Source organism: Crotalus tigris, unplaced genomic scaffold (assembly GCF_016545835.1).
Source record: "Crotalus tigris isolate CLP2741 ecotype Arizona unplaced genomic scaffold, ASM1654583v1 scf7180000017632.1879674, whole genome shotgun sequence".
In the NCBI taxonomy this organism is placed as follows: domain Eukaryota; kingdom Metazoa; phylum Chordata; class Lepidosauria; order Squamata; family Viperidae; genus Crotalus; species Crotalus tigris.
The window spans coordinates 1,812,341-1,837,059 of NW_024096526.1; the positions used below are offsets into that span (position 1 = coordinate 1,812,341).

At 37.4% G+C, this 24,719-nt stretch overlaps 2 protein-coding genes across 6 annotated transcripts; one reads left to right on the forward strand and one right to left on the reverse strand.

Moving 5' to 3' along the window:
* Positions 1–55: 55 nt before the first annotated feature.
* On the reverse strand, positions 56–24,481 carry LOC120304279 (derlin-2). 4 transcript variants are annotated; one of them, XM_039334664.1, is made up of 12 exons: positions 24,356–24,479; positions 20,611–20,796; positions 19,304–19,358; positions 18,569–18,683; positions 17,116–17,179; positions 16,236–16,370; positions 7,362–7,427; positions 6,464–6,537; positions 4,812–4,905; positions 2,532–2,727; positions 1,668–1,758; positions 56–514 (listed from the first exon to the last, which is right to left on the reverse strand). In XM_039334664.1, exons 1-12 carry the CDS (start codon positions 24,431–24,433, stop codon positions 409–411), a joined length of 1,260 nt encoding a protein of 419 aa, XP_039190598.1. In that variant the 5' UTR covers positions 24,434–24,479; the 3' UTR covers positions 56–408. The 4 variants fall into 4 exon arrangements, with proteins under 4 accessions (XP_039190598.1, XP_039190600.1, XP_039190599.1 ...); XM_039334665.1 differs by lacking the exons at positions 56–514; positions 1,668–1,758; positions 2,532–2,727 and adding an exon at positions 3,147–3,374 and having other exon boundaries at positions 4,785–4,905; positions 24,356–24,481; XM_039334666.1 differs by lacking the exons at positions 16,236–16,370; positions 17,116–17,179; positions 18,569–18,683; ... (1 more) ...; positions 20,611–20,796; positions 24,356–24,479 and adding an exon at positions 8,895–9,053.
* MIS12 (MIS12 kinetochore complex component) lies at positions 9,242–13,748 on the forward strand. 2 transcript variants are annotated; one of them, XM_039334668.1, is made up of 2 exons: positions 9,242–9,391; positions 12,520–13,748. In XM_039334668.1, the coding sequence occupies exon 2, from the start codon at positions 12,532–12,534 to the stop codon at positions 13,144–13,146; it is 615 nt and encodes a 204-aa protein (XP_039190602.1). In that variant the 5' UTR covers positions 9,242–9,391; positions 12,520–12,531; the 3' UTR covers positions 13,147–13,748. The 2 variants fall into 2 exon arrangements, with proteins under 2 accessions (XP_039190602.1, XP_039190603.1); XM_039334669.1 differs by lacking the exon at positions 9,242–9,391 and adding an exon at positions 10,009–10,410.
* Positions 24,482–24,719: the final 238 nt, after the last annotated feature.

Consider the following 24,719-nt stretch of genomic DNA (forward strand, 5'->3'; position numbering starts at 1 on the left):
TGGCCAGCAAGTCAAGTAAGCTTGTTTGTTTAATTATGTAATGAAAAAGGAAAAATAAAATAAACAGTTTTATTCATCTTCTGTAGTTACCCAGTCCTGTATGAAATAAAACTAAAAGGGCCTTACAAATCTTTCTTTTTACACATGAACTGAAGAACACAAGAATGTGCATTTCCAGTTTTCCTTGGCTTGGATCATTCATTTCTAAACAAATCAATATAAGAGTCTCCAAGAGGGTTTGAAGTCAGTTTTTTTGCAAAATGTCTTTTGATCAGATTTTTTTTTCATTTTTGAAAAAATGTTTTGCATATTCAGCGTTCTCAAAACTTCCTTTATGCACAAGAGAACAGAACCATTCTCCAGAGTCGTTTGCTTGCCTAGTCTCTCGTCAAAGATGTTTGCTGGATCTCAGCCTCCTAGGCGCTGACCTTCTCCCCATGCAAAACCTCCTGGCCTTTCTTCAGGCAATGGATTGTAATTGGGATCTTCTTCTGGAGTATCAAATATTAGTTTCCTGTTAAACAATATATGTATATATATATATATAATGCTCAAGTCAATAGAAATAGAAAATTGTACATACATTACTAACAGAAGGGAAACATTTAAAGCTCCATAATTTCTGCCAACATGTTCTTTTCTCCTTTGCCTCAAGGGTAATTGGAAAGAGCAGGTGGCCAGAATTAGTAATGTATATTTGGCTTAGGAAGAACCATTAGTTCCCACAGTTCTGAACTGCATATATTGTGTATTTCTCAATTTGTTAAAAAGTTTCTTTTAAATGCTGCTTCTAAATTAATTTCTTGTGACTGTATTACAGCTTTCCCCAATCTGATATTCTCCAGATATACCAAATACAGCTTTCATCAAGCCCAAGCAGCAATGTAGGATAGGGTGATTTTTTTTTAGCTCTTGTTATTGATATTTATCAAGTTAATCAGTTATCACTGATTATTCCTTTGTGTAGATATAAACTGAATTCTAACTGGATTTAAAATCTACTAGACTTTTCTAAGATGATATGGTTCAGTCTAGCATGGTAAATGACATATGAAAAGGTCTGAGCTCAAAAAGAACACCTATTCAATGTTCTGTAAGTAACCAGTCAGATGCTTTTATAAATCCAACAAACAGTACTTATAGACAAATATTCTCCACAGCAATTATCTGACACTGTATATTGAGTCAGGCAACCAATCCATTTAGATCAGTATTTTGCTAACTTACAGTGTTTCTCTAGATTTTAGATATTATTCCCAGCTCTATCTATACATGATGGATTTGAATTCAGGATATTCATCAAGTGAAACATGTGCTCTAATATCAAAATAGACTTCCTCTGGAAATTCCATTTAATTATACACCTCTTAGGTACGATCAACTAAGCCAAGCTTGGAAAACAGTGGAGAAATCTGGGAGATTAAGACAGTAATCCAGAATTCAGTGTGGATTAAATTCCATCTTTGTCCATTTGGAATTCTCTTGCTGAATACAACTGTTTTGCATTAGTCTGAGTACAGTTTATTCTGTCTCTTCCCTCTCAGTTTATACCCTTCACAAAAGAAAGCATTTTTGATTGGGAGCTGCCCAGAGTTGCCTATAAGATGGGCAGCTATATAAATGATTTAAATTAAAAAATAAATTAAAAAATAATAGAAAGCACTTACAATATATATGGAGTTTTTAGAAGCCTTCCTCCCCCAGGCTGATTTGGAAAGACATCTTCCAAGAAGAAATATATATGACCCACAGCAATGCCTAGAGAAGAGGGGGGGAAATATTGAAATACAACATTGTTTTATTATAAAAGTCTAAAAAGCACCCAACTACCCAACATTAATCACTCCAGTTTGGAGAAGGCATTTTAAAAGCCTGTTTCATAAAAGTTTCCTTTTCCAACTGTGTGAATATTTAGGTGGACGCAAAATCTACTCCTGCTGCTTTAAAATTTAAAACATTTAATAGTTTTTCACACCATCAGTTCATTTATTTTAAGAAGAAGCACCTCAGGTTACATTTTGCAAGCTGTTCCTATAAGATTTTTATACATAGAATTGCTTTTCTTGGCCTCTTTTTTCATACGTAAACTGTAAGACAACAAGCAGCACAGTAGTGCTTTTATGAATTCTGCATTTTACATTCTGTGAAGTATATATAATTCCCATTATTAAGCTAGGTAATCAAATCTGTATTCCCTCATAATGAGTAAAAGAGGCTGCTGCCAAGGATTATTTTTTTATTATGTGCCATCAAGTTAAGGATGACTTTTAATAACTACATAGATAATCCTCCTCCAGAATGATCCGACTCGTCACATCTTCTAACAGTGTAATCATGGCTGCTGTAATTATGCTGGGATTCCTCAGGGACTATCAATATATTGCATAATTGTAACTTTGTATTAAAAATGCCCTTAAAATCTCAGTTTTAGTATGCACAATCAAAAAAGCAGATAACTACTTTTAAGGAATAAGGCAGATCAACAAGACAAGGATTTTATTATAGTTCATTTACTGACAGAATCATCTTACCTAGAAGATCTACTATAATGGAGTTTCCCAATAAAAGTGAAAATCCCATGAGGACCCATGGAAGAAATGGGGCCTGAAAGATGAGAAGCCCGAAGAAATTCATGCGAACAAAAGGATTTCTGCGGCTCCAGACATAAACTAACATTATCGTAAATGCCTGCCCTAAAAAAACCAAATTGACAAACAAACCAAAAAGCTGACAGGAATAATGGTTAAAGAAAAAGTCACTGTACTCTTATCAAAGAAAAAAATTAAAAATAATTAGCAGAAAGTAATAATCCTGCATACATATTTATTTTGGTAATTCAGTGTCTAGTGGCACATTAGGAATGAGGAAGAACCAAAAGGTAAATCAGATTTAAACCCTAAAGCAGTAGTTCTCAATCTTTTTAATGCCACGACCCCCAACCGGTCGTAAGTCGAGGACTACTCAGCCGGTCGTAAGTCGAGGGCTACTCAATTGCAGCACCGTTTGCAGAATGGGACTTTTGGCGGGCTCAGCAGGGCAGAGACAGCCTGGACAATTCCTATTGGCAATAGAAGCTACTCTTCTATTCAAGAGACTCTATTCTATTGGCTTTCAAAAGCCAATAGAATAAAAGGGAGTAGCACAGCTAAGGAAAAAGGGGAAAAAATGGCGGACTGCGTTGTTTGGCAACCCCCATGAAATGGTCGTTCGACCCCAAATGGGGTCCCGACCCACAGGTTGAGAACCACTGCCCTAAAGTAACATTCCAAATCTTAGAAAAAAAGAACCCTCACAATGGAAAGGTTTATTGCTTAATTTACACACTGTGGAAAATCCTTAGCAGGACAGGTTTCCTGAAGCAGATCTACTTCAACCTGTGGTACAGATTTGAGACCAGATTACAAACCATTTTTGTCTAATCATAACAAAACTTTTTAAACTGAGACTGATGCAATGCCTCAACTGAGTGAAATCTTTCAAAGCTGCACAGACCTGAACTTGTTAATTCTCCAGGAAAAAGATATACTGGAAGAGGGAAAATAGCCACTATGATAGGATTTCTGCACTTGCATGGCATAATCAAACACATGAATACTATAAAAAAGAGTTTGTTTTTAGTACAGATAGTCCTTGACTTATGATCACAGTTCAGCCCAAAATTTATGTTGCTAGCTGAGACAATCATTAACCAAGCTTGGCATCATTTAACAAACTTTCTTGCCAGTTGTTAAGTGAATCACTGCAGTTGTTAAGTTAGTAACGCAGTTGTTAAGTGAATCTAGCTTCCCCATTGACTTTGCTTGTTAGAAGGTTGGAAAAAATGATCACATAACCCCAGGACACTGCAACTGTCATAAATATGAGTCAGTTGCCAAGCATCCAAATTTTGATCATATGACCACAGAGATGCTGCAACAGTTGTGTAAAAAATGGTCACAAGTCACTTTTTTCAGTGCCGTTGTAACTTCAAACAGTTACTAAATGAACTGTTGTAAGTCAAAGACTACCTGTATCTGAGTGTAAACTGGCCAAGTCCCTTCACCTGGAGAGTGGTTGCCACTTAATGTACATAAATATACAGCCCTAGTGTGACTCAGCATTAAGCCTAGTTTCACTTCCAATTTCACAAAGAAATTATGCAAAGTGATCTGGGGCTGATCTTATATTCTTAGCCTAATTATCGTCACTAGATGATTGTGAAGATAAAAATAGAGACACTTGCACACTGACCTGAGGAAAGGAAATAAAAGTTATTGCAGTAGGTCAGAATTGGACCTTGTTCTGAACGTCTGAAGTTTTTCACTACCAGTATTTTTCTCATGCAAGTAAACATGTATTTTGAAATTAAATAAGCTTAGACTACCTCTGCTCTTCAGAGAGGTTTTCAAATTCTAAGATATTTTAAAGAAATGATCTTGTTTGAAAGTACCACCTAACAAAATTTTCCACAGTTCTGAATATCTTTGTGAAGCGGTACATTTGAGATTCTTTAGAAAGTTAAGGCCCAGCCAGTTCCAAATCAAACCAAGGAAATATTTTCTTTTTTTAAAAATTGTTGTTTTTATAAATAATTTCCCCTGATCAGACCTAGTGAATATCATAATGGCACTGAATGAATTGGAGCTTTCCATGAAAATAAGAACCTAGAATTCTTTCACGAAGTATACATTTCTGAAAAAAAAATTGTTTAATTGCCTTCCTAGAAGACGTATTCATTATTAAAGAGCTATCCCCAAAATAGTTGGAGAATAATTATAATTATTTTGTCTTGTCCCAGATCTTACATATAAAATCCAACAATAAAAGGATACAGTCATTAAGAGTCCACCAAAAAGGAACATAAATACAAAGTCTGCTGTCCGGCCACGAAATGATCCTTCCTCAAGCATTCGACAATAGCGATATCTGATTACCAGTTCAGGAAAAGTTGATGTAGACACATATTTTATTTTTACAAGAAAATTAAACTGTACTGTGTTTTAGCTTCAGATTCAGAGGTGGAAGAAAAGGATTTTAAGGTACACCTTTAGTCTTATTTTAGCTTTTAGAACTGAAATAATTCAAGTCTATTGTTAATTACACAGAGTCAATTATTTTATCAGATCTTTTTGGAAAAAAGGTCAATACTGATATTAAAACGTCTATGCCATAAAATTGGGATACATCAGGGACTTTCAGCCCATACAATCCAAAAATCTAACGTAGGTTTTTGTAACCAAGTTACAACCAATGTAAAGGATCTGCCGCCTATTATTACAGATCTAATTTTGTATTGATTTGCTGCCAAAAATTATATTTTTGTAATTCAGACTTTTACACTTGGAGATTATAAGTGCAGATCTCACAGATGCAGCAAGAACAAATCACAATGTTCATGTTCTCTGTTGGGTTATGGTTATAATTTTGTTTTATACTTGTGATATGAGTTGTTTTTCCATGGATTATTTTTAGGCACTAAGGTTGTATATTAAAAATGGGCAGCTATATACATTTTATAAACAAATACATTATTTGGCTCAGATGTGTAAATATATTCCTTCTACAAAGAAAATGGATCTGGAGAAATCAACATCAATAACATGTATTCAAAATAAATCCTCATGTTCATCTTAAAGTTTTGTTAAAAATTATATAGTCAGCAATAACATATGTTTAGCATGTAGCAATCAAGCAACTAAAGGAATATTCTTGATTCAACATCCAATGCTTCAAAGCTATTTTTATTTATATTCCACTTTTATTATTTTTTACAAATAACTCAAGGCAGTGAACACACCTAATACTCCTTCCCTGTGAGGTAGGTTGGGCTGAGAGTGTGTGATTGGCCTAAGGTCACCCTGCTGGTTTTCATGGATAAGACCAGATTTGAAGTCTCATTCTCCAGGTGATTTAATAAAAAAATATTATAAATGTAAAAAACTATTTGGTGAATATCCTCACCAATTTCAGTTGGTAGTACCTGCTTCAGGAGAGCTATAATGAGAAAATACTTAAGTAACTAAAACCTCCATCTGTAAACAAATTAGGAGCTAGCACTGCTGACATATGAAAAACAAATGGTGATTACCCTTAAAATTCAGCAAAACAGGATAAACATGTGGCTTATAATATTTTTCAAAGAAGGAATTGCAGCTAGTGTCATCCCCTTAAATTACTTATTTGCTTCTAAAGTTGTTGCTACACCATCTAGAGTCCATGTAAATCACGGATGTCAAACTCGCAACATCACATGACGTGCCGCGATGTATCGTGACTTTTTTCTATTGCTGGCAATGAGGTGGGTGCGGTTTTGGTGTGACACATCGGGCCCGCAGTTTGACACCCGTGATGTAAATTATGGCAGTATATTAAATAAATAAAATAAAACTAGAAGATTCAACTAACTTTCATTGGGTAGTTCTCTAAAGGGTCTTATATATGCAACCATATGTAAGCTTCCACACAGAAGATAAGCAAAAGATACAAGAATATCATATTAAATAAAAAATTGAATCCAACTGGCCCAAAAAAAAGGTAGTTTGTAACCAACCTCCATACCTGCAAGAGATATGAGGAATGAGGAATTAATAAATTACATTTAAACAAATGCTTGTTTACTTGAGGGTGGCATAGTGGTTAGAATACAGTGTTACAGGCTAACTCTACCTACTGCCAGTTCAATCCTCACTGGATCAAGATTACTTAGCCTTTCATCCTTCCAAGGTTGCTAAAATGAGGACCAGATTGTTGGGGGCAATATGCTGATGTTGTAAACTGCCCAGAGAATGCTGTAAAACACTGTGCAGCAGCATAAAAGTATTATTGCTATTGCTAAATCAAAAAAACCTCTCAAATGATGTAAATGTACTTTGTATCCAGAAGTAACACTGCTTCTGCTTAAAGCAAAGATTTTGTATCAGAAGACCTAAATATGTATATTTAAAAATAAGGTCTCATACAGAATACTGTTGTAAGATGCTGCATTTATTAACACTGATTATCAAACTTTATAATTAGTTATGGCTAAAAAATCAATGTTATCAATATTGCCTGAATGAATGGCAAAACATAACTAGCTTAATTAAAGTTTGCAGTCCAATAAGAATCACAGCAAAACCAGCTGTAGCTCATTGTATTACAGAGTAATCATATTTTGTAGCAGAATCAACATGTAACATTATTAGGAATAAAGCTTGTAGCTATTAGAGGTTTTCACCATAAATCTCAAGAATTTCATTTACAACTTGAGCAAAACACCATACAATGTGGGAGGGAGATTATTTACTTGGTTCCACTTGTTAAAAATACCAGCAATTCTGATTTGGGAAAACTGAATTATGCTACTTGCCTTTATGAAAACTGATATGCAAAGAAGCACTTACTTGAAAGTTTTTAAATATCAATTCTGGATTGAAGTACAGTTGAAAAGGTGTGATTAATTCTAATTGCTAAAAAAAAGAAAATACAAAGGAAGGCATAATTATACAACACTATAATTTATGAATCCACCATCAGGCAGGTTATATTATTGAATTTGGAGTTCCGTGATGACCTGATGTAATCTAGTCCATAACCAATCTATTGTATCTTCATGCATAAACATTCATCTGATTTCATCCAATACCAACCAAGCTGAGGTGGCGCAGCAGTTAGAGTGCAGTACTGCAGGCCACTTTAGCTGACTGTGTTCAGCAGGTCTGCGGTTCAAATCTCATCGGCTCAAGGTTGACTCAGCCTTCCATCCTTCCGGGGTAGGTAAAATGAGGATCCAGATTGTTTGGGGCAATGTAAATATATATATATACATTGCTTACTGGTGTACACCGCTTAGAGAGTGCTTGCACTTAAAGCGGTATATATGTCTCATAAATAAATAAATAAATAAACCAAGTAGAACCTGCTGGGGTTTTTTAAAACACAAATCAAAATACTATCTCTTTCCCTCCATAAAGATGAACACTCTTATTGGACTATTTATTCTCTTTCATAATTCTAAGCAAAAAAATAATAGTACAACAGGGTATAGCAAAGACCACTTTTTAAGATAAATTTTAAAAAAAGGATAAAATATGTAATAAATATCTGTACATATAAACTTAATGTTACACTTGCAGCAAAAAGGAAAGCTACTGTCCTGCTTTTCAAGTATTTGCTTGGCCACTGAGAAAAACATGCTAAGAGTGCTTTTCTTATGTGCATACTATCCCAAAAGTCACTGCTCTAAAAATCTATATACTTTCAATATCCAAGATCTAATATTTTCATCTATTTTGTTTTGCACCATATTCTAAGCTGTGAGTTTACTTATGTTTATACCAGAAAAATGTCTACAGTAATATTAGCAAATAATAGGACAGCTATGTGATACTTTAGTTATGTTGTGGGCAAGTAGATTGGAAGATGGTTTCTCACACTATATTTACTGTTCAGTGAAATAATAAATATTTTGATTATATATGGACTGGGTTCCAGATTCTATTTTACACAATTTTCGCTTAATTCTCTTTTCAGCCTCATTTTAATTTTTACAACCATATGGTAAATCAGTTTGAGGGATCCTAACTCTTCATGGCCTGATCCAATATCGGTTCTTAGCGGATGGGTCACCAGGAGTGGAAAGATTGTTTATATTCAATGCCATAGATATAACCTTTCTTCAAAACTTAAGCTGCACAAAGTTTCTATGCCGCGCAGAGTCACTTCGGATACTGAAATGGGCGGCATATAAATTTAATTAATTATTAGAATCAGAGAGGGGAAAAAAAGAGTTCATCACGACCAATTCTAGAAATAAAACATCTGCCCAATCGCCAAAGTAGAGTATATCAAAGGAGAGGCTCTGCGGATTCCCCTCGAACGACTGCTTATTCTACCACAGAACGACCACGGGACACCCACCCTTCTCCCCCACTCACCACAGCTGCGGTGGTGAGGACGCAGGCGGTAGTGTAGGCCCGTGTAACAGGAGGCACCTGCAGGTATTCCTGCCGGAAAGTCTGATACGCCATCTTGGCGCTGCCGCCTAAAGCTCTGCCTCAGCTCACAGTATCTCCTCGATGTCGCCCAATCATATCCCCAAAGCCATTGGCTGAATAGCCAATCTGCCATTTCCATTTTTCCTTTTTTTTCTCCCCTCAGCCAATCTGCGCCGTCCACCTCCCTCCCTCCGTCTACTTGTTGAACCCAATCAAAGCTGATTCGGTGTGCTGAAGAGTCGTGACGACTACCGGAAATGTAGTCTTCGGTAGCTCTAGTCTTCCCCATCTTTGTGGTTAGCTGTGGAAAGGGGCGGGTGAGAGGGAAGCCGTTCGGAACAACAAACAGACCAAAGAGGCGGGAAAAGTGAATTTCAATTCGGTGAAATATCTTTGAGCATAACTTGAATCCTACCCGGGGACGGAGAAGTTTTGAGGTAAGTTGGAGCTCCAGACCTAAAAAAATATAGCCTTTTAAATTAAAGCATAAGACGATAATAAAATAGAGCAAAATGGAGCAAAAAAGGACTATATGTTAATGCGATACAAAAAGCACAAAGAAAACGGCGAAGTACGTGGCCAGTGACCGTCAAACCTTAGATAATCTTTGGGTATTAAACGGAAATCAAGAAAGGAAGGCAAACTATTTCACAGGTACAATATTCCAGAAGTGCTTTCCCGCCCCCGTTAAAAGGGGAAATGACATTGGGAGGGCAGTTTTCAGTGATGTTACATTTATTTGTTAAATGTATATATCTCACCAGGAGGTGGGTGTATATGGCGTAAAATGTATGCGCACCTTAGAAATAATAGATAAATATAGGTCTGGCTTCAGTTCTATGAGGCAGCTTGAGCCGAAGGAAGAGGGACTGGTCTGAATTCGGATCCTAATTCGGGCCTCTCCGGCTCAGGCCCAACACTGCATTCTCTTTGTTTTTGAGGCGTTAAATAAGCTTGTGCTGCCCATTGTTGAGATGGACAGGAAAGTAATGGCCCCAGTGTTAACTCTAGAGCCTCTGACCTGTTTTTTAGCATCTCTTTTTTCGCTTCAGTTGGCGGGAAGTTGATGAGAGAGAAAAGGTTGGGTTGCTATTGCTCGTGAAATGGAAGCCTGCACTGAGTATTCGGCAATACGCTTTAAGCAACGTGCCGTGATTGAGTTTTTGACTGCCAAAGGAGTCCCTCCAATTGAAATTCATCGCCGAATGCAGGCAGTTTATGGGGATGACTGTATTGACGTGAGTACTGTACATCGATGGGTCCAAAAATGTAAAGATGGGGAATCGGGAAGAACCGACTTGTCTGATCAAGAATGAAATGACAACAACCAACAAGTTTTCTATGAGAGGATGATAAACAGAAGAACAATCAGGGATCACTTAAAGGGAAATTGCTGTCTGTCCTGGCATTTTACAGGATTGAGCCGGTCACATTATTTATCCTTCAGCACTGGAAGGTTTGTACAAGATAAAATTCTTGCTTGTTTATAGCAAACATAAATCTAAAATTGAACTAAATTCTGAAATTCTGGTCCATTCATGTTTGGTTTCCAAACAAAATAATCTGTTCATATTTTGGGCTAGATTTTTGACATAGTTAAACAATTGGTATATTGTTTTTATATATTATATATTGATAGGGGACATCCTTACCAGTGTGAAAACATTTGGAAACGTACCAGATGATCCTATTCAATTTTCTGTTAATTGTATAACATTCCTGTTTTTAAAACCCAACCAAGCACATATCTTTTTGAAAAGAAGTCCTAATAAATTTAACAGGAATTGCTCTGAGGTAAATGTGTATAGGTTTATTATTTATACTTTATATCTGGAAAGGAGAAACTGCTTCTGACAGTTCTGCTTTTGGAACTTACTGAACTTCGGTCATATTTGTCAAAAATTACTTTGTATAAATTTCTATAAGAAAACATTACATTCATTTTTCACTACTTTCCATTTGGAAGTATATTTCAGTTATGACTAATAAGCACAGTACGGTGATGCTTTTATTCTAGCTTTCATCAATTCTTATTGATGACTTTTTCATTATTATTCCAAATGCTAAGTTCTCATAAAAATGGATTCTTTGGCAAAAAAATTTCAGAGATAATTTTTCACTATTGATAACTGCTGTATTATTCAGAAAAAGTATCCAAATTCAGTAATAAGTGTTTAGAGCCCTTTAATTAGAAAGAGTTTTGAGGCTTAACAAGTTTGGTATCGAATTTATTTAAAATTCAAAAAAGCAAGGTTTGCAAGTTCCTATGTATATAAAATTCCATCATCCAACAGCTGCCCAATGCAATGTTTTCTATCAAGTTTCTTCAGAAAAGCAGGTGGCCTGATTTCTGTAAATCTTGAATATTTGAATTCTTTAAAAATAGCTAGTTTTTAAATGTCTGATACATTCTCTAGTAATATAATACTACTCAGTTGCAAGCATATTCTCCTGTAATAAATCAGTCCATTTAATAACCATTTCAATAATGTGGAATTAGTATTCATAATTTTATTTAGCTATCAAGTTGCATAGGCATTTTTATTTTACAAGTATCAAGTAATTTTGAACATATATTTTTTATCCAGTGGGGTTGGATATCTACTGAATGATTTATTTGATTTGTATGTCCACTCATTGTATGTCCACTTGCCTCTTTTCCTGTCCATAAGATTGGGTTGTTGTTGTTTTCAAAATTTCCTCCTACTTTTGCAAGTATCATTTTTCTTTTTCTTTTAAAGAAGTTACATATATGACCATGTGCCCAAATGCTTGGAATAGTTTATCAGTTCTAATAGTAATCATGCACTGTGCTAGACCATTTTATTTCAGCAAGTGATATGAATCCAATTTTTGTGATATATTCACCTAACCACATTTTACTATGGCTTGGTTAATGGTATGTTTAGCCTATCAAAGAGAAGAATTAGTGGGGACATGACAGCTGTCTTCCAATACTTGAGAGGCTCTCACAGAAAAGAGAGGACTGACAATTCTCCAAAGCACCAAATGTAACAAGACATTATGGGTGGAAGCTTATTAGAGATCCAGCCTAGAAGCAAGCAGAAATTTCTGACAGTGAGAACAATTAATCAATAGAATAGCTTGCCCCCTGGAATTGTGGGTGGTCCCACAATTCAAAAATAGACTGGACAATTCTTTGACCAGGATGATGTAAGATCTCCTGCCTTGGCAGGGGTTGGACTAGAAGACCTTTGAGGTCCTTTCCAGCCCTAAGATTCTTTGTAGAGGCATTTTATCTGTGAGAATGTCCTCAAAAAAACAAGACGAGGCAGCAGCAGACTAGGCAACAGTGAGATAAGAGGCACCTTAGCTCACAGAAGTAATAGTGTAGCAAAAATCTCAGAAGGGACCCTCCTTAGTTTCTTGGAACATAAAAGCAAGGGGAGAAGAGATGTACTTTCTTATGGTAACCTTATAGTAACCTCGTGGTTGATACTTCTTGTCTGGACTACCTCAAAGGGCCGACAATTTAGCACAATGTATGAACCCAGTCCAATTAACTTACTAAAGACTGATTATTCTAAAACAATGTTCTTTTCAGGTATTTCTCAAGATGTCAATAAATCCAATGGTATATGAAGCCCAATTTTTTGGTTTTACCCCTCAAACATTCATGTTGCGGATATATTTTGCTTTTCAAGATCATCTTTCTCATATAATGCTGGTAGTGGAGAAAGTTATATTGAATAAACTAGAGAACATCTGTCCTAGTCTTACACCTACTTTAATCCGGAGGAGCACAGAAAAATTCTTTACTTTCATGAAGGAACGCTTCGATAATCTGTTCACTAAGATGGAAGAACCTCTTTTAAGCACAGTTTTGAGCATCCCCAAGAACGTTTGTCTTCCAGAAGATAAACTCCAAGAGGAATTCTGCTACACTGCAAAACAGTTTCAAGAGCTGGAGAATGAAATCAGCCAGCTCGAAAGAGAACTTAAAGCTGAAATGTGTGCTGAGCAAGCTCTACAAGCAGAACTGGAAGAGCAAAAGGTTGTCCAGGGGCACCTTGAAGGGGTTCTACAATGGTTTGATGGTCTTGACAATATAGGCAGAAATGAAGGGACTGGAAACCTTAAAGAAAGCTTTGTTGCCTTGACAAAAACGGCTGCTAAACTGCATAATATTGTGCAGGAGGTGGAGGAGAAAATGAACAGATTGAGAAAGTGACTGTGTCACAATATAATAAACACATTTCAATCCATTTTCCTTTTTTTCCCCTTCAGAGGTATTTTCAAGAGGTTTGTGGGGCAGTCATGATTTATCTGCATAATTTGCAAATAGTAAGGAAAGGAATGAAGTTTAAAGCTCTTGATTAATGTCTTTTGCTTTAAGGAGTATGGCCATAGTTGTGGGAAGACTACATGGCAAGTGGAAGTAAAGTCAAGCTAGGATCCCATTTTAAGCCCTTAATAATTGAAATTGCTAAAATGATTCTTCAGGTTCTGCTCAAATCTTTATAAAGGGCACCAGTTTAATTTGTGTCCTGACTGTACAATGGATTATAGCATAAGAGAAAATGAAGAATCTTATAGTAGTTTAATGTTTGAAAAGAAGCAATAGGTAGTTTTGCATCTGGATTTCAAATAGCAGAAAACATCACAAAGTTAACAGCTTTAGAGGTAGTTTATTTCTTAAATTATATCCTGCCTTTCCAATAAACAAAACTCAGGTTGGTCAACAATGCAGAAAGTAAAAAAATAATTAAAATAATCAGAATATTAATGAACAGTACCCACCTAGCTACTTATTTATACACAAAAGATTGTTTGAAGAAAAAAAAACTTTTTCATTTGTTGGCAGAAGGATAAGAGAAAGGGGAATCACACTGATCTTTTGGTGATTCAAAACATAGTAATGGAACTGTCTGAACCAATACATGCTGCTTAAAACTAGCTCTAGTCAACAATACGACTGCGTATAATAAACCAGCTTTTTTTTCTTTACAAAGTCCAACAGAAAAAATTACACTGAATTTAAATGCAGCATATAACACTAATCAGAATTGGCATTGGCAGGAATGAATACATTTGGTGTATTAGTGCAAATATGGTATACTGTGTGTTCAGGGATACATTATACGAGTATGTAATATGAATTGGCCAACTTATCTACATGAGCCACTGTTTTGCAGCTGACTTGAATTAGATCTTTTAAAGCTAGCATGGGGAAAAATGCAAATGGAAGTATCTAATTTATTACACCTTTTGGTGGGAGTACAGCATCAATGTCAAACTATTTTTAAGAAAATAGAAGGAACTACAAAATGATCTTTTATCTGGATCAGATACTGTTTGACTATCATAAAGTGATTTCAATTACTTGATTTCAAAGAATCTTTCTTCCCAAATGTGGGAAATATACCTGATGGTATATTCTTGTCCCTCTATCCCAGCTTGTCAGTGTTTAAATAATACAGTATTTTATATGAATTTTTCCTATACTATCCAATCTCTTTGCTAAAGTGGCTCTCAAAATAAACATAAGTCAGTAATGCACCAACTTATACATCAAGGACTTCCTTAAACCCAAATTCTGGAATTTTCTGAAACGGAAACTACCAATGAACAACTTTCCCATAGAACTCCAGAAAACCAGCATGCAACAGAAATCTGTATTTCCATTTTCAGTGGATCTTTATGCCATTGCTTACCAATAGGCAGCATTCTTTGGGACAAAAGGAGGCCAGGCTAAAAACCAGTTTGTGGAATAAGGGGTAGTGTCTTTCCTCTAAAAAGATACATTGGGGCTACCAGAGACTTTCTAGTTATTGAGAGGGGTAATTTGCCCTCTCTCCTTATAATCACAGCTCTGAATTTCAGCAGCATATTTGGGAGGAAAGCACTCCATGAAAGTACAGCTTTATTTCCAGATATTATTAAAAAGATGACATGCATTATGCTGCTTTATGTAATCAACCACCCCACTAGCCAGTGTTGTTTCCACTAACAGGAATTCAGAGTTGGTGACTGGTACATTGGCCAAACTAATTGTACAATTGTTGGTCCTGGCCTTTAGACATGTCCAAGAATGAAATATAACCATCCCCTTCTGTTATCTGACCTCCTTTAAGCAAAAATGTCACCAGTTGGAATCTAGGAGATATTCTTTGCAAAATAGGTACTTCACACATGGCAAGTCCTTTAACCCTTTATGAAAGTACATGCAACTTGGATCAACATTTCCAAGAATTTGTACAAAAAAGTGCTGCAACCAGAAAAGTCTCCAAATCTATAATACCCAGCTCTTATCATAAAAGGAGAGCGTTTATTCAGCAGGACGCTTTAGAAAAAAATAGCATAGATCCAGTTAAATTAAAAAAAAAAAGGAACACCTTTTGTATTTCTATACATTGTGAACATTATATACATAAACACCCGTCTAAAGAAGAAGGGGGAGACAACAGCAATGCCTTTCTACAATACTGTAGAATGTTATACAGATGGAATTAAAAAATCACTGTCCAGGAATCACAAACCTAGAACCAAAAAATAAATGCAAGTTATTGTTTCTTAAATATAGTCCTTATTCATTAACAAAGTGCTGGTGTGTATTTTAATATAGATATGGTTCTTCCCCACTGAGCAACATTATGCAATTTTTTAAACATATCTTCCATCTTCTAAGTTTGGAAAACTATGGCACCTCTCTCTAGAGGGTTTTTCTCCCTCTAATGGTTATGAGGAAGGAAAACATTCTTGTGGCAAAACTGGGATACTCTACAGCAGTGTTTCCCAATCTTGACAATTTTAAGGCATGTGGACTTCAACTCCCAGAATTCCACAGCCAGCCAGAGTTGAAGTCCACACGCCTTAAAATTGTCAAGGTTGAGAAACACTGCTCTACAGAAAAGTTAAGCTAGCTATTCTGATTTGTGTTCCAATTTTTTAAAAAAACCTTTTAGCCAAAGTCTTTAAATAGAATAAAAAGATGACAAAAAAGTAACCATATGAATGATTCCAGGCTTGTCCTTTAGAACCTGAAGGGTGGAACTGTTGAAAGTTCCAGGCTTTGGATTACGATAAAAAAAATCCCAGAGGATGGAAGGGGTGAACCAAGAAAACTGCATGGATGCAAGCCATGAATATTTGAGCTCAGCTCAAGGACATCTTTACTTTTCAAGAGGGTGACATTGGCACTGGATTCACAATATTGTATATTAGAAACAATGCTTCTGATTTTAGTGGTAAAAATTCTTTGGGGGGGGGATTATTGGAGTGAATTGTCAGTGAATATTCTGACTGAATTTGGATTCTTACCTGACAGCTCATAAGAAGATTAGTTTCTCCTTCCGTCATATTAGTTATGGTGAATTCAGGACAGTGCTGACAATGTTGGCTATGTTCCATCAGACATTCTTCTAAGAGCAATTGGAGCTTTTCCTCAGTCATCCCCTTAAAAGAGAACAATCAAGTTTGGATGATTGTTGCTTGTCCAGTTGCCAATTTGCCCCAATTCCCTCCCATTATAAACACGTGAAGAGAGTACAGGATGTTTTAAATCAGGTGCCAACTTGCATTCATACTTTTTCTAAGGACAGCTCTCAATAAAGCTGAAGGTCTATCTAATTAAGCATTCTGCTCTCTACTATGACGATCCAGATGCTATGGAAAGTTCACAAATAGGGTATGAAGGAAATACCTTAATCTCTTACATGAAACTTCTGTTTTTATCTTACCGGTAGTCCTCCATCTCTAACCCCAACTGGGACTGGAATTTCCATGCTAAGCAATGCAGACGTAAAGTGCAACCACATCGCTCAGCAACAGCATTTGTTAAATGAATTCCACCAATCATTAGTCAAGGACTCACCCCAATCCAAGCCATTCCGGGCTTGGTCACTTCCAACCTTGAGCCTTGGTCCTTCCAAAGCAAGGGACTTCCTCCCCTTCAACTCCCCCCAAATGCCTATCCTCTTCCACCTCTGTCATTTTGGCTGCCCTGCAGAGTTGTGCAGCCCTGGAACGCTTGCCATGCTGCGACTCAGGCTTCCTAGTGTGTGCTGTGACTTGAGGGCTGCAAGAAGCCGCTGAGCCACTGTGCAAAGCTTCAGCCGCCATTGGAAGTCTCAGCCATCCCAGGAAGCCCCAGCAGAATGGTGTAAAGCTGCTGCCCAGAAATTCCTTAACATTTGCTTACCAGGCTGTTGATGCAGAGTCCACATTGGCATGCAACCATGTTACTCATCACACTGAGATTGTTCCTAGATGCAAAGAGAATTGCAACGATGAAAGTGAAAAGTAGTTTATCTAGATTGCCCTCAAAGCCTTCACACATGAAGATCAAGTGAGAAAGGAAGTAAAAAAACCCACCAACTGATAAACTAAATCAAAAGAGCATTCTGCTACTGTACTACCTTGAAAAGTTGATTATTTTAAACCAGAAGCCTTAAAACAATTTTAGGGTCAAATTTATATCTTCTGCAGAAATTGAGTGACTAAAACTTGCCATGAATTGTTACTAAAGTCTACAAGGAGAAGGATCAAATGACTGAAGAAAGCATTTCTTTCCCATAGTAATAAAGCAGGTATGTTAGAAGAATTCTGAGTTGCTATCAGTCTAGCCAGTTTTCTCTAGGTGAGTTCTGATGTCTAACAAAGGCATAGTTAGTGAATAATACATAGTAGCCTATTCACAAATCACAACAGCTGAGAAATTGGGATTTCCAGACGTTGAAATCCACTATGGGATATAAAACTATGAACAAAAACTCCCTAGTCAAGCAACATGTGCAAAACAGGTCAGTAAGAGGGAGAGAACGTGATTGCAGAAATGGAAGTTATTTATTTAAGCTATGAATCAGTGACTGAACAGCATGACAAGAAAAGTCAGAAAGGAGGAAGAATGGGAGGCACTTTCTGGAATCCTGAATATGGAGCCCTCCACACTGCCATATTATACTATAAATTCCATTGGTTAAGAAAATTAACCTTACTTCAGGATGCAAGTAAGGAAAACCAAAGTTTTGGTCTTCACTTATCTCTGAAGATGGAAGAAGGAAAATATCTTCATAAAAAGAACTCGCATTATAGTAAATGAAGCTGAACCTGCATCTGACATAACAGTCCAGCTTTGTAGTAGTGGGTAAGGTGTTGGTTTAGGAAACCAGGAGATTGTTTTAGTCTGATTCTAGTAACAAAAGTTAGCTGGTCACTCTCAGCCCAACACACTTCTCAGGATGTTGTGGGGAAAATAGGAAAGAGTATTACATATGTTCTCCACCTTGACCCAAAGGTGCTTTTTCAAAAGGCAACTGGATTTTGTTTTCCCTTGAAGACATTTCACTTCTCATCCAAGAAGCTTTTTCAGTTCTAATTGAAGAAGCTTCTTGGATGACTGAAGAGCTGAAGAAGATTTCTGGATGAGAAGCGAAACGTCTTTGAGGAAAAACAAAGTCCAGTTGCCTTTTGAAAAAGCACCTTTGGGACAATCATGACCTGGATGACTGAGAATCTCCATAGACATTCTCCACCTTGAGTTATTTCTAAAAATAATAAGGTAGGATTTAAATAAATAAATAATCATGTGGCCTGGTACCAGGCAGAGATTTTACAATTTGGCAAGAGATTTCTCAAGCCAATCACTACTTCACCTTCTGCAAACAGGACAGATGATATGGTGTTCTGCATCTAAGCCATCAAGCACTGCATTAAGGCAGTCCTCATCAAACTTCAGGCTTTGCTCATATTCCTCTATGGCCAGCTGTTCTGCAAAAGAGAGCATTGCTGTTAATTGGTTAAATCTCTTTCAGACTGAGTTCAATTCCTAGTGACTCCATGGAGCTGAAAATTCCCGGCTTAGAAACCTGGATTTTGATCCACTTTCTGATTAATATGACCCGCCCAACCCATCTCACAGGTTGTTGCATTGGGGGAAAGAGGAATGGGTATTAGGTATGTTGATCACCTGGAGTTATTTATAAAAATAACAAAGGTAGGATAAAAATAAATACATTTGTTAGCTTCCTATTCCATTTTTCCTTAGTGCTTCATGCAGTGGTCCATTTCTTTACTTTGTAATAACACTGTGAGGGAGGTTGAACTAAGATAGAGCGGCTACCAAAGTCATTGACTTAGTTTCTAGGAATAGGATTGAATCTAATCTTGAGTTGATCATACCTTTCCATCATCACATTCTAACTCAGGTACATTTTTATCAGTAGAGTTTACAAGCATGCACTGCTGAAGGGCACATAGCCCTGAGATTTCCTAGTAAACTCCTGGATGACCCTGCTTGGCTTTTTCCAAATATGTCAAGGTCTGTTATGCACTGTGCTTCAGTAAAAGCATTAATTAAAGCAGCAGTTATCAAAAATAAGCTTGGATACCTTGCAAGATCAGTTCCTGATGGATTTCATCCAATACAGCCAGTTCTTCAAGCATCTAAAGAGAAAAGCACCCAGTTAAGTGTTCTGGTCATAATATTTAAGGAAGGGAAATGGTATATGTGTGTGTGAGAGAGACACTTAGGGTGCTTGCATTTCATACATACTGTCTCCAAAATGAAGACTGGAAACAAATGTTTGCCTAGGACCCCTCCACCAATCCAAGCACATGGTACATATTATTAGGCTCTCTCTACCAAAGATTCTCAGAAGCCCACAGTGAATTCTAGTAAAAATCTTTCCCCTGCTTTCTTTCTTAGCTTTGTAACATCAGGTCCATCATTCAAGAAGCTGGAAGGCATTTTGGCCTCTAAGGTATACTTTTAGGTCAAGCCCATAATTCTTATTGGAACAATGCATTCTGACTACGGTAGAATGGTATGTTGTTTTTTAAAAAAAATTAGTATGTTTTTAACACAGCTTTTCTATAAGGAATTCAAGATGTCATGCTTTCTCCATAGCACCAATTGAGCATTCATTTCCCCCACCCATCTAAGTTACGACTGCTTCAAAATTTAGTATTTTTTGTTGGCTTTTCAAAACAATACATAATTTATTCAATTTACATGCTGCCTGATTCTCAATTACTGAGCAACTCACAGCAAAGAAATTACAGTAAAAATAAATAAAATAAAGTACAACATATTAAAAGTAAATTGCGTTTCTACTCACATCCCACTGCTTATTTTTTCAAACTATCTTGAAATTGTTTTATAAATTACTTTAAAAGCCTCATATGCAAAGGTACTTTCCACAAGGAACTATAAAAGTGTTTACTTTTTGCTTAATAAGAAAACATGTAACATGTAAAATATATGTAGATGAATTGCTATTAAAGCAAGAATAGGCATTCTTTCCAGTCCTAAACCACTATTTCAAGCTGATGTGAAATAAATATAAATAAAAATAAACTTTTAAATTGGACATCTCTCAAAAGACTTGGCCCAGATTTGCAACTGCGATAATACCATCTTGTGAGATTTTCTGCCTACCTTTTGGCCCTAGGACCATTGCATGATGACATCAGAAAAAACTATTGATCCCCTTAAGGCAGTGTTTCTTGGCCTTGACAGCTTGAAGATCTGTAGACTTCATCTCCCAGAATTTCTTAGCCAGCATGGCTAGCTGAAGAATTCTGGAAGTTGAAGTCTACACTTGAAGTTGCTAAAGTTGAGAAACTGCTTTAAGAACATGGACACCAGTCTTCTGTCCTAACAAACACACCCCCAACTTCTTCATACGGCACTAACCTGGGAAGAGTCCTGCTTTCTCAGAGAGGGTAGCTGAGAATCCACAGACTGCAAAGCTTTCCACTCAACTTCCATCACCTCCTGTACAAGCAAGGCTTTATTTGATCTGCAAGCTCCATTTTCTCCCACTTGACGATATCTTTCTAGCAACTTGGCCCGACTACTTTTCAGTCTCTCTACACAGCGCTAAAGGGGAAAAAAAATAACTTTGTATCAGCAGTTATTTCTAAATAGCAAAAAAGAAAAAAAAAGAAAAAAAAAGCCAGGGTCAACATGGACAACTGTGTTACTAATAACTGCAGTGATTCATTTAACAAACATCTTGCTTAGCTGTAGAAAGTTTAGGCTCAATTGTGGTTCTAAGTCAAAGGCTACCTGTATATTTCATCAGACAAGAGGTGGCAAAAAACAAAGCAAGGAGATAAAGAATTATATACTATTCTACATGCATGTCTCTATATGTGTATAAAATTGTATTTATATTACAGTGAATAAGAAAGCAAAATTCATGTAATATTAACCTGGAACTGGGATGCAAACAGTCATTTTGCCTTTATTGCACATAACTAATTAGTTTAAACCAGTATGCAATTTACTGAAGTATGCTCAAAATCCAGAAGGCTTAGCAACCTCTGGATTTCACTGAGAATGGAGTCAGGGCTTGAAGGATAATAATCGATTCAACTTATTTCTCTTTGAGCAGCACTACCAGATAATCCTCGACTTACAAACACAATTGAGCCCAAAATTCCTATTGCTGTGCAAGACAGTTAAGTGAGGTTTACCCCATTTTACGACCGTTCTTGCTATAGTTGTTACGTGAATCACTGCAGTTAGGTAATAACACGTTAAGTGAATCTGGCTTCCCCACTGACTTTGCCTGTCAGAAAGTAGCGAAGAGTCATCACTTGATCCCCCAGGAAACTGCAACTGTCATAATTACATGCCAGTGGCCAAGAGTCCAAACTTTGATCACATCACCACAGGGAGACTGCAACAGTTCTAAGTGTGAAAAATGATAAGTCATTTGTTTTCAGTGCCATTGTAACTTCAAGTGGTCACTAAATGAATGGTTGTAAGTCAAGGACTACCTGTATATATGCCAACAGTACTATATGTTCTGTAAATAAAATAACACTTCTATCTATTGATCACAAAACTCTCGATTATAAAATGAAACAAATAAAGTGACTGCACATAAAGTCATTTTAATTTTATATGACTGCCCTGTCATTAACATGCAATTTAAAAACAAACATTGAAACAATTAAAACACATAATTCCTGACACTATTTTGACCTACAAAGATAATTCCCTAAAAATGGGCTTGCCTAATGTCTTGCCACAATGCCTGAGAGAAGAGCCAGGTTTTTAGCACCCAACAAAAGATTGGCAGGGTGATGGCCATTCATATCTCAGGGTGTACTGTTCTACAGGGGAGATGCTATGAGAGAAAAGCCACACCTTCTAGGTCCCATCAAATAACATTAATAGAAGGAATCCAGAGTATGTCTATCCTATACAGGTAGAAATAATTGAGATAAGGAGTCCCAAAAGCAGTCAGCCTTGGGCTTTGTAAGCCAACCAGCTCCTTAAATTGCACTGGGAGCTAATGCAGCTTCAAAATTGTGTGTTACACTGGCTAAGATGCATTCATAGCTATTTGTCCTATTGTGTTTTGGACCAACTAGAGCTTCTGAATGGTTTTCAAGGGCAGCATCAGGTACAGCTCATTCCAGTACAATTCAAATGCAAGGTAACCAAGGAATAAATTATTGTGAGCAGTGTCTCTGATCCAGAAATGGATGCAACTGTACTGTCAGTCCCCTGTAGCTGCGCATTATAAAAGCTGAATGAATAAAAAGACACACAAGATGGATTTATGCAAAGGATTTCCTAGCTATAGTGGCTTCCTGCGCCTTTTAGAGCAAAAGCTGAACCCAATAGGTCCCTCCTATTCATTTTTGCGACAGAGACGAATACAAGATTCATGCTAGCCCCAATTTGAAATGAGGGGTCCTTGGTGCTCTCTGAGCTTGCTTGTTTTCTTGCAGACGTTGCATTACTATGTATTACTAGGTAACATCATCAGTGCTAATAAGGAGTGCAATTTCCTGTCTGTTTATTTTCTGGTGGCTTGTCCTAGGGGGGGTGTCTTACAGATTCTTTGGTTGGGCTGTTTACTATTGGCTCTTTGGCAGTTTTTGATTGGGATATTGTTTACTTGATTGTTGGTCTGATGTTAACCTTGGAGTTACAAAATGGATATCCAAGCAACTTCATCAAAAAGTCCCTGATCACTCAACCCAATACAGCACAACCAACATAAATCCTAAAAAGAATTAACACTGCCACACATCAAGAATGAGCCGAGGTGGCGCAGCAGTTAGAGTGCAGTACTGCAGGCCACTTTAGCTGACTGTGTTCAGCAGGTCTGCGGTTCAAATCTCACCGGCTCAAGGTTGACTCAGCCTTCCATCCTTCCGAGGTAGGTAAAATGAGGACCCAGATTGTTGGGGGCAATGTAAATATATATATATATATATATACATATTACATTGCTTACTGGTGTACACCGCTTAGAGAGTGCTTGCACTTAAAGCGGTATATAAGTCTCATAAATAAATAAATAAATAAATAAGAATATCTCAGAAACAGCAAATAGACTACTACAACCACATGGAATCAGCATAGCACACAAGCCAGTCAAAGCCCTTCAAAACATCCTAAGCAAACCAAAAGACTCAGCAAGCCCAGAATTAAAAACAGGACTCATCTACAACATACAATGTAAGGGCTGCAACAACCACTATGTAGGACAAACAGGCAGAAGACTGGCAGAACACATCCATGAACAGCAACTAGTTGTCAAAAAACATTATGAAAATTCTTTAATTTCACGACAGATAGACAGATTTAACATTGTTTCAACTGGGAAAATGTGACCATCCTAGACCAAGCCAAATCCCAAAAAAGGCCAGGGAATTTCTAGAAGCCTGGCACTCTAACAAATTAGCCATCTATAGACTATGCAAAATAGATAATCACCCAGTCCAAAAGGGAACAAAAAGACCCCCCCCCCGCACCAATCCACCAGCAATCAGCACCCAGATCAGCATAACTCCAAGGTTAACATCAGACCAACAACCAAGTAAACAATACCCCAATCAAGAAACTACCAAAGAAGCCAACAACAAACAGCCCAGCCAAAGAATCTTTAAGACTGCCCTCACTGACAGGGCAAGCCACCAGAATATAAACTGACAGCAAACTGCACTCCTTACTAGCACTGATGATGTTGCCTAGTTTGGGTAATGAAACGTCTGCAAGAAAACATGCAAGCTCGGAGAGCACCAAGGACCCCTTATGTCAACCCTGAGCTAAAATAGTCTCCTTTATTAGTAAACTCTGAAAGTCAATGGTAATTACGAATTAAGGTTTAAGAGGTGCGTTGACGGACTTTCCGAAAGGGAATCTAATGAGACTGACATTAACCCGAATCAACTGCAGGCATTTTACGACTTCGTGGCTCAGAGATTACTCCCACTTCTTTCCAGGGGTCTCCCTCCCAGGAAAGCCTGCAACCCAGATACTCTTCCGGATTGGACGCGGGTTTGGCCGGGCGTGGACTACCAATTTGGCGGCGGGACTGACCGCCCGCGTTCCAACCTTGGATCATTGGCGCCTCCAGCGTTCCAAGGACGGGGGGGGGAAGGGAGGAGAGGGCAGAAGTTGGTCTGCTTACCTGCCGGAAAGTCTCTTTCCACGGTGGGGTCCGGAAACTCTTATAAAGAGCCTGGTGCCGCGGCAACAAGCCCGCCATGGCAAATCCACTCCGGCGGCAAAACAAATGTGGGCGGGATTAGCCGTTGGATTTACATGGCAAGCTCCGCCACCCCCATCCGCCAAACTAAAGCATGCCGGGAAATGGAGTCAGGCAAAGTACCTTGGCGCCCGTTGCATGATGGGAAACACTTTGCTCCCTGCCTTGCTATCACAGAATATTTCTGGTGCTTGATGGGTATCGCGTAGACGTGAATATCATTAGTTTGCTAGGAGAAACTATAGCAAAGTAAAGTTTTTTCAAGCCAGTGTTGGAGGGATACGAC

Bases quoted from the DNA above. Each gene is read 5' to 3' on its own strand.
- MIS12 (XM_039334668.1), top strand. From the start codon at position 12,532: ATGTCAATAAATCCAATGGTATATGAAGCCCAATTTTTTGGTTTTACC.
- LOC120304279 (XM_039334664.1), bottom strand. From the start codon at position 24,433: ATGGCGGGCTTGTTGCCGCGGCACCAGGCTCTTTATAAGAGTTTCCGG. The intron at 20,797-24,355 runs GTAAGCAGACCA...TTTCCCCTTTAG, and splicing joins GGAAAGAGACTTTCCGGCAG to CGCTGTGTAGAGAGACTGAA. The intron at 16,371-17,115 runs GTAAGCAAATGT...TTCTCTTTTAAG, and splicing joins GACTCTGCATCAACAGCCTG to GGGATGACTGAGGAAAAGCT.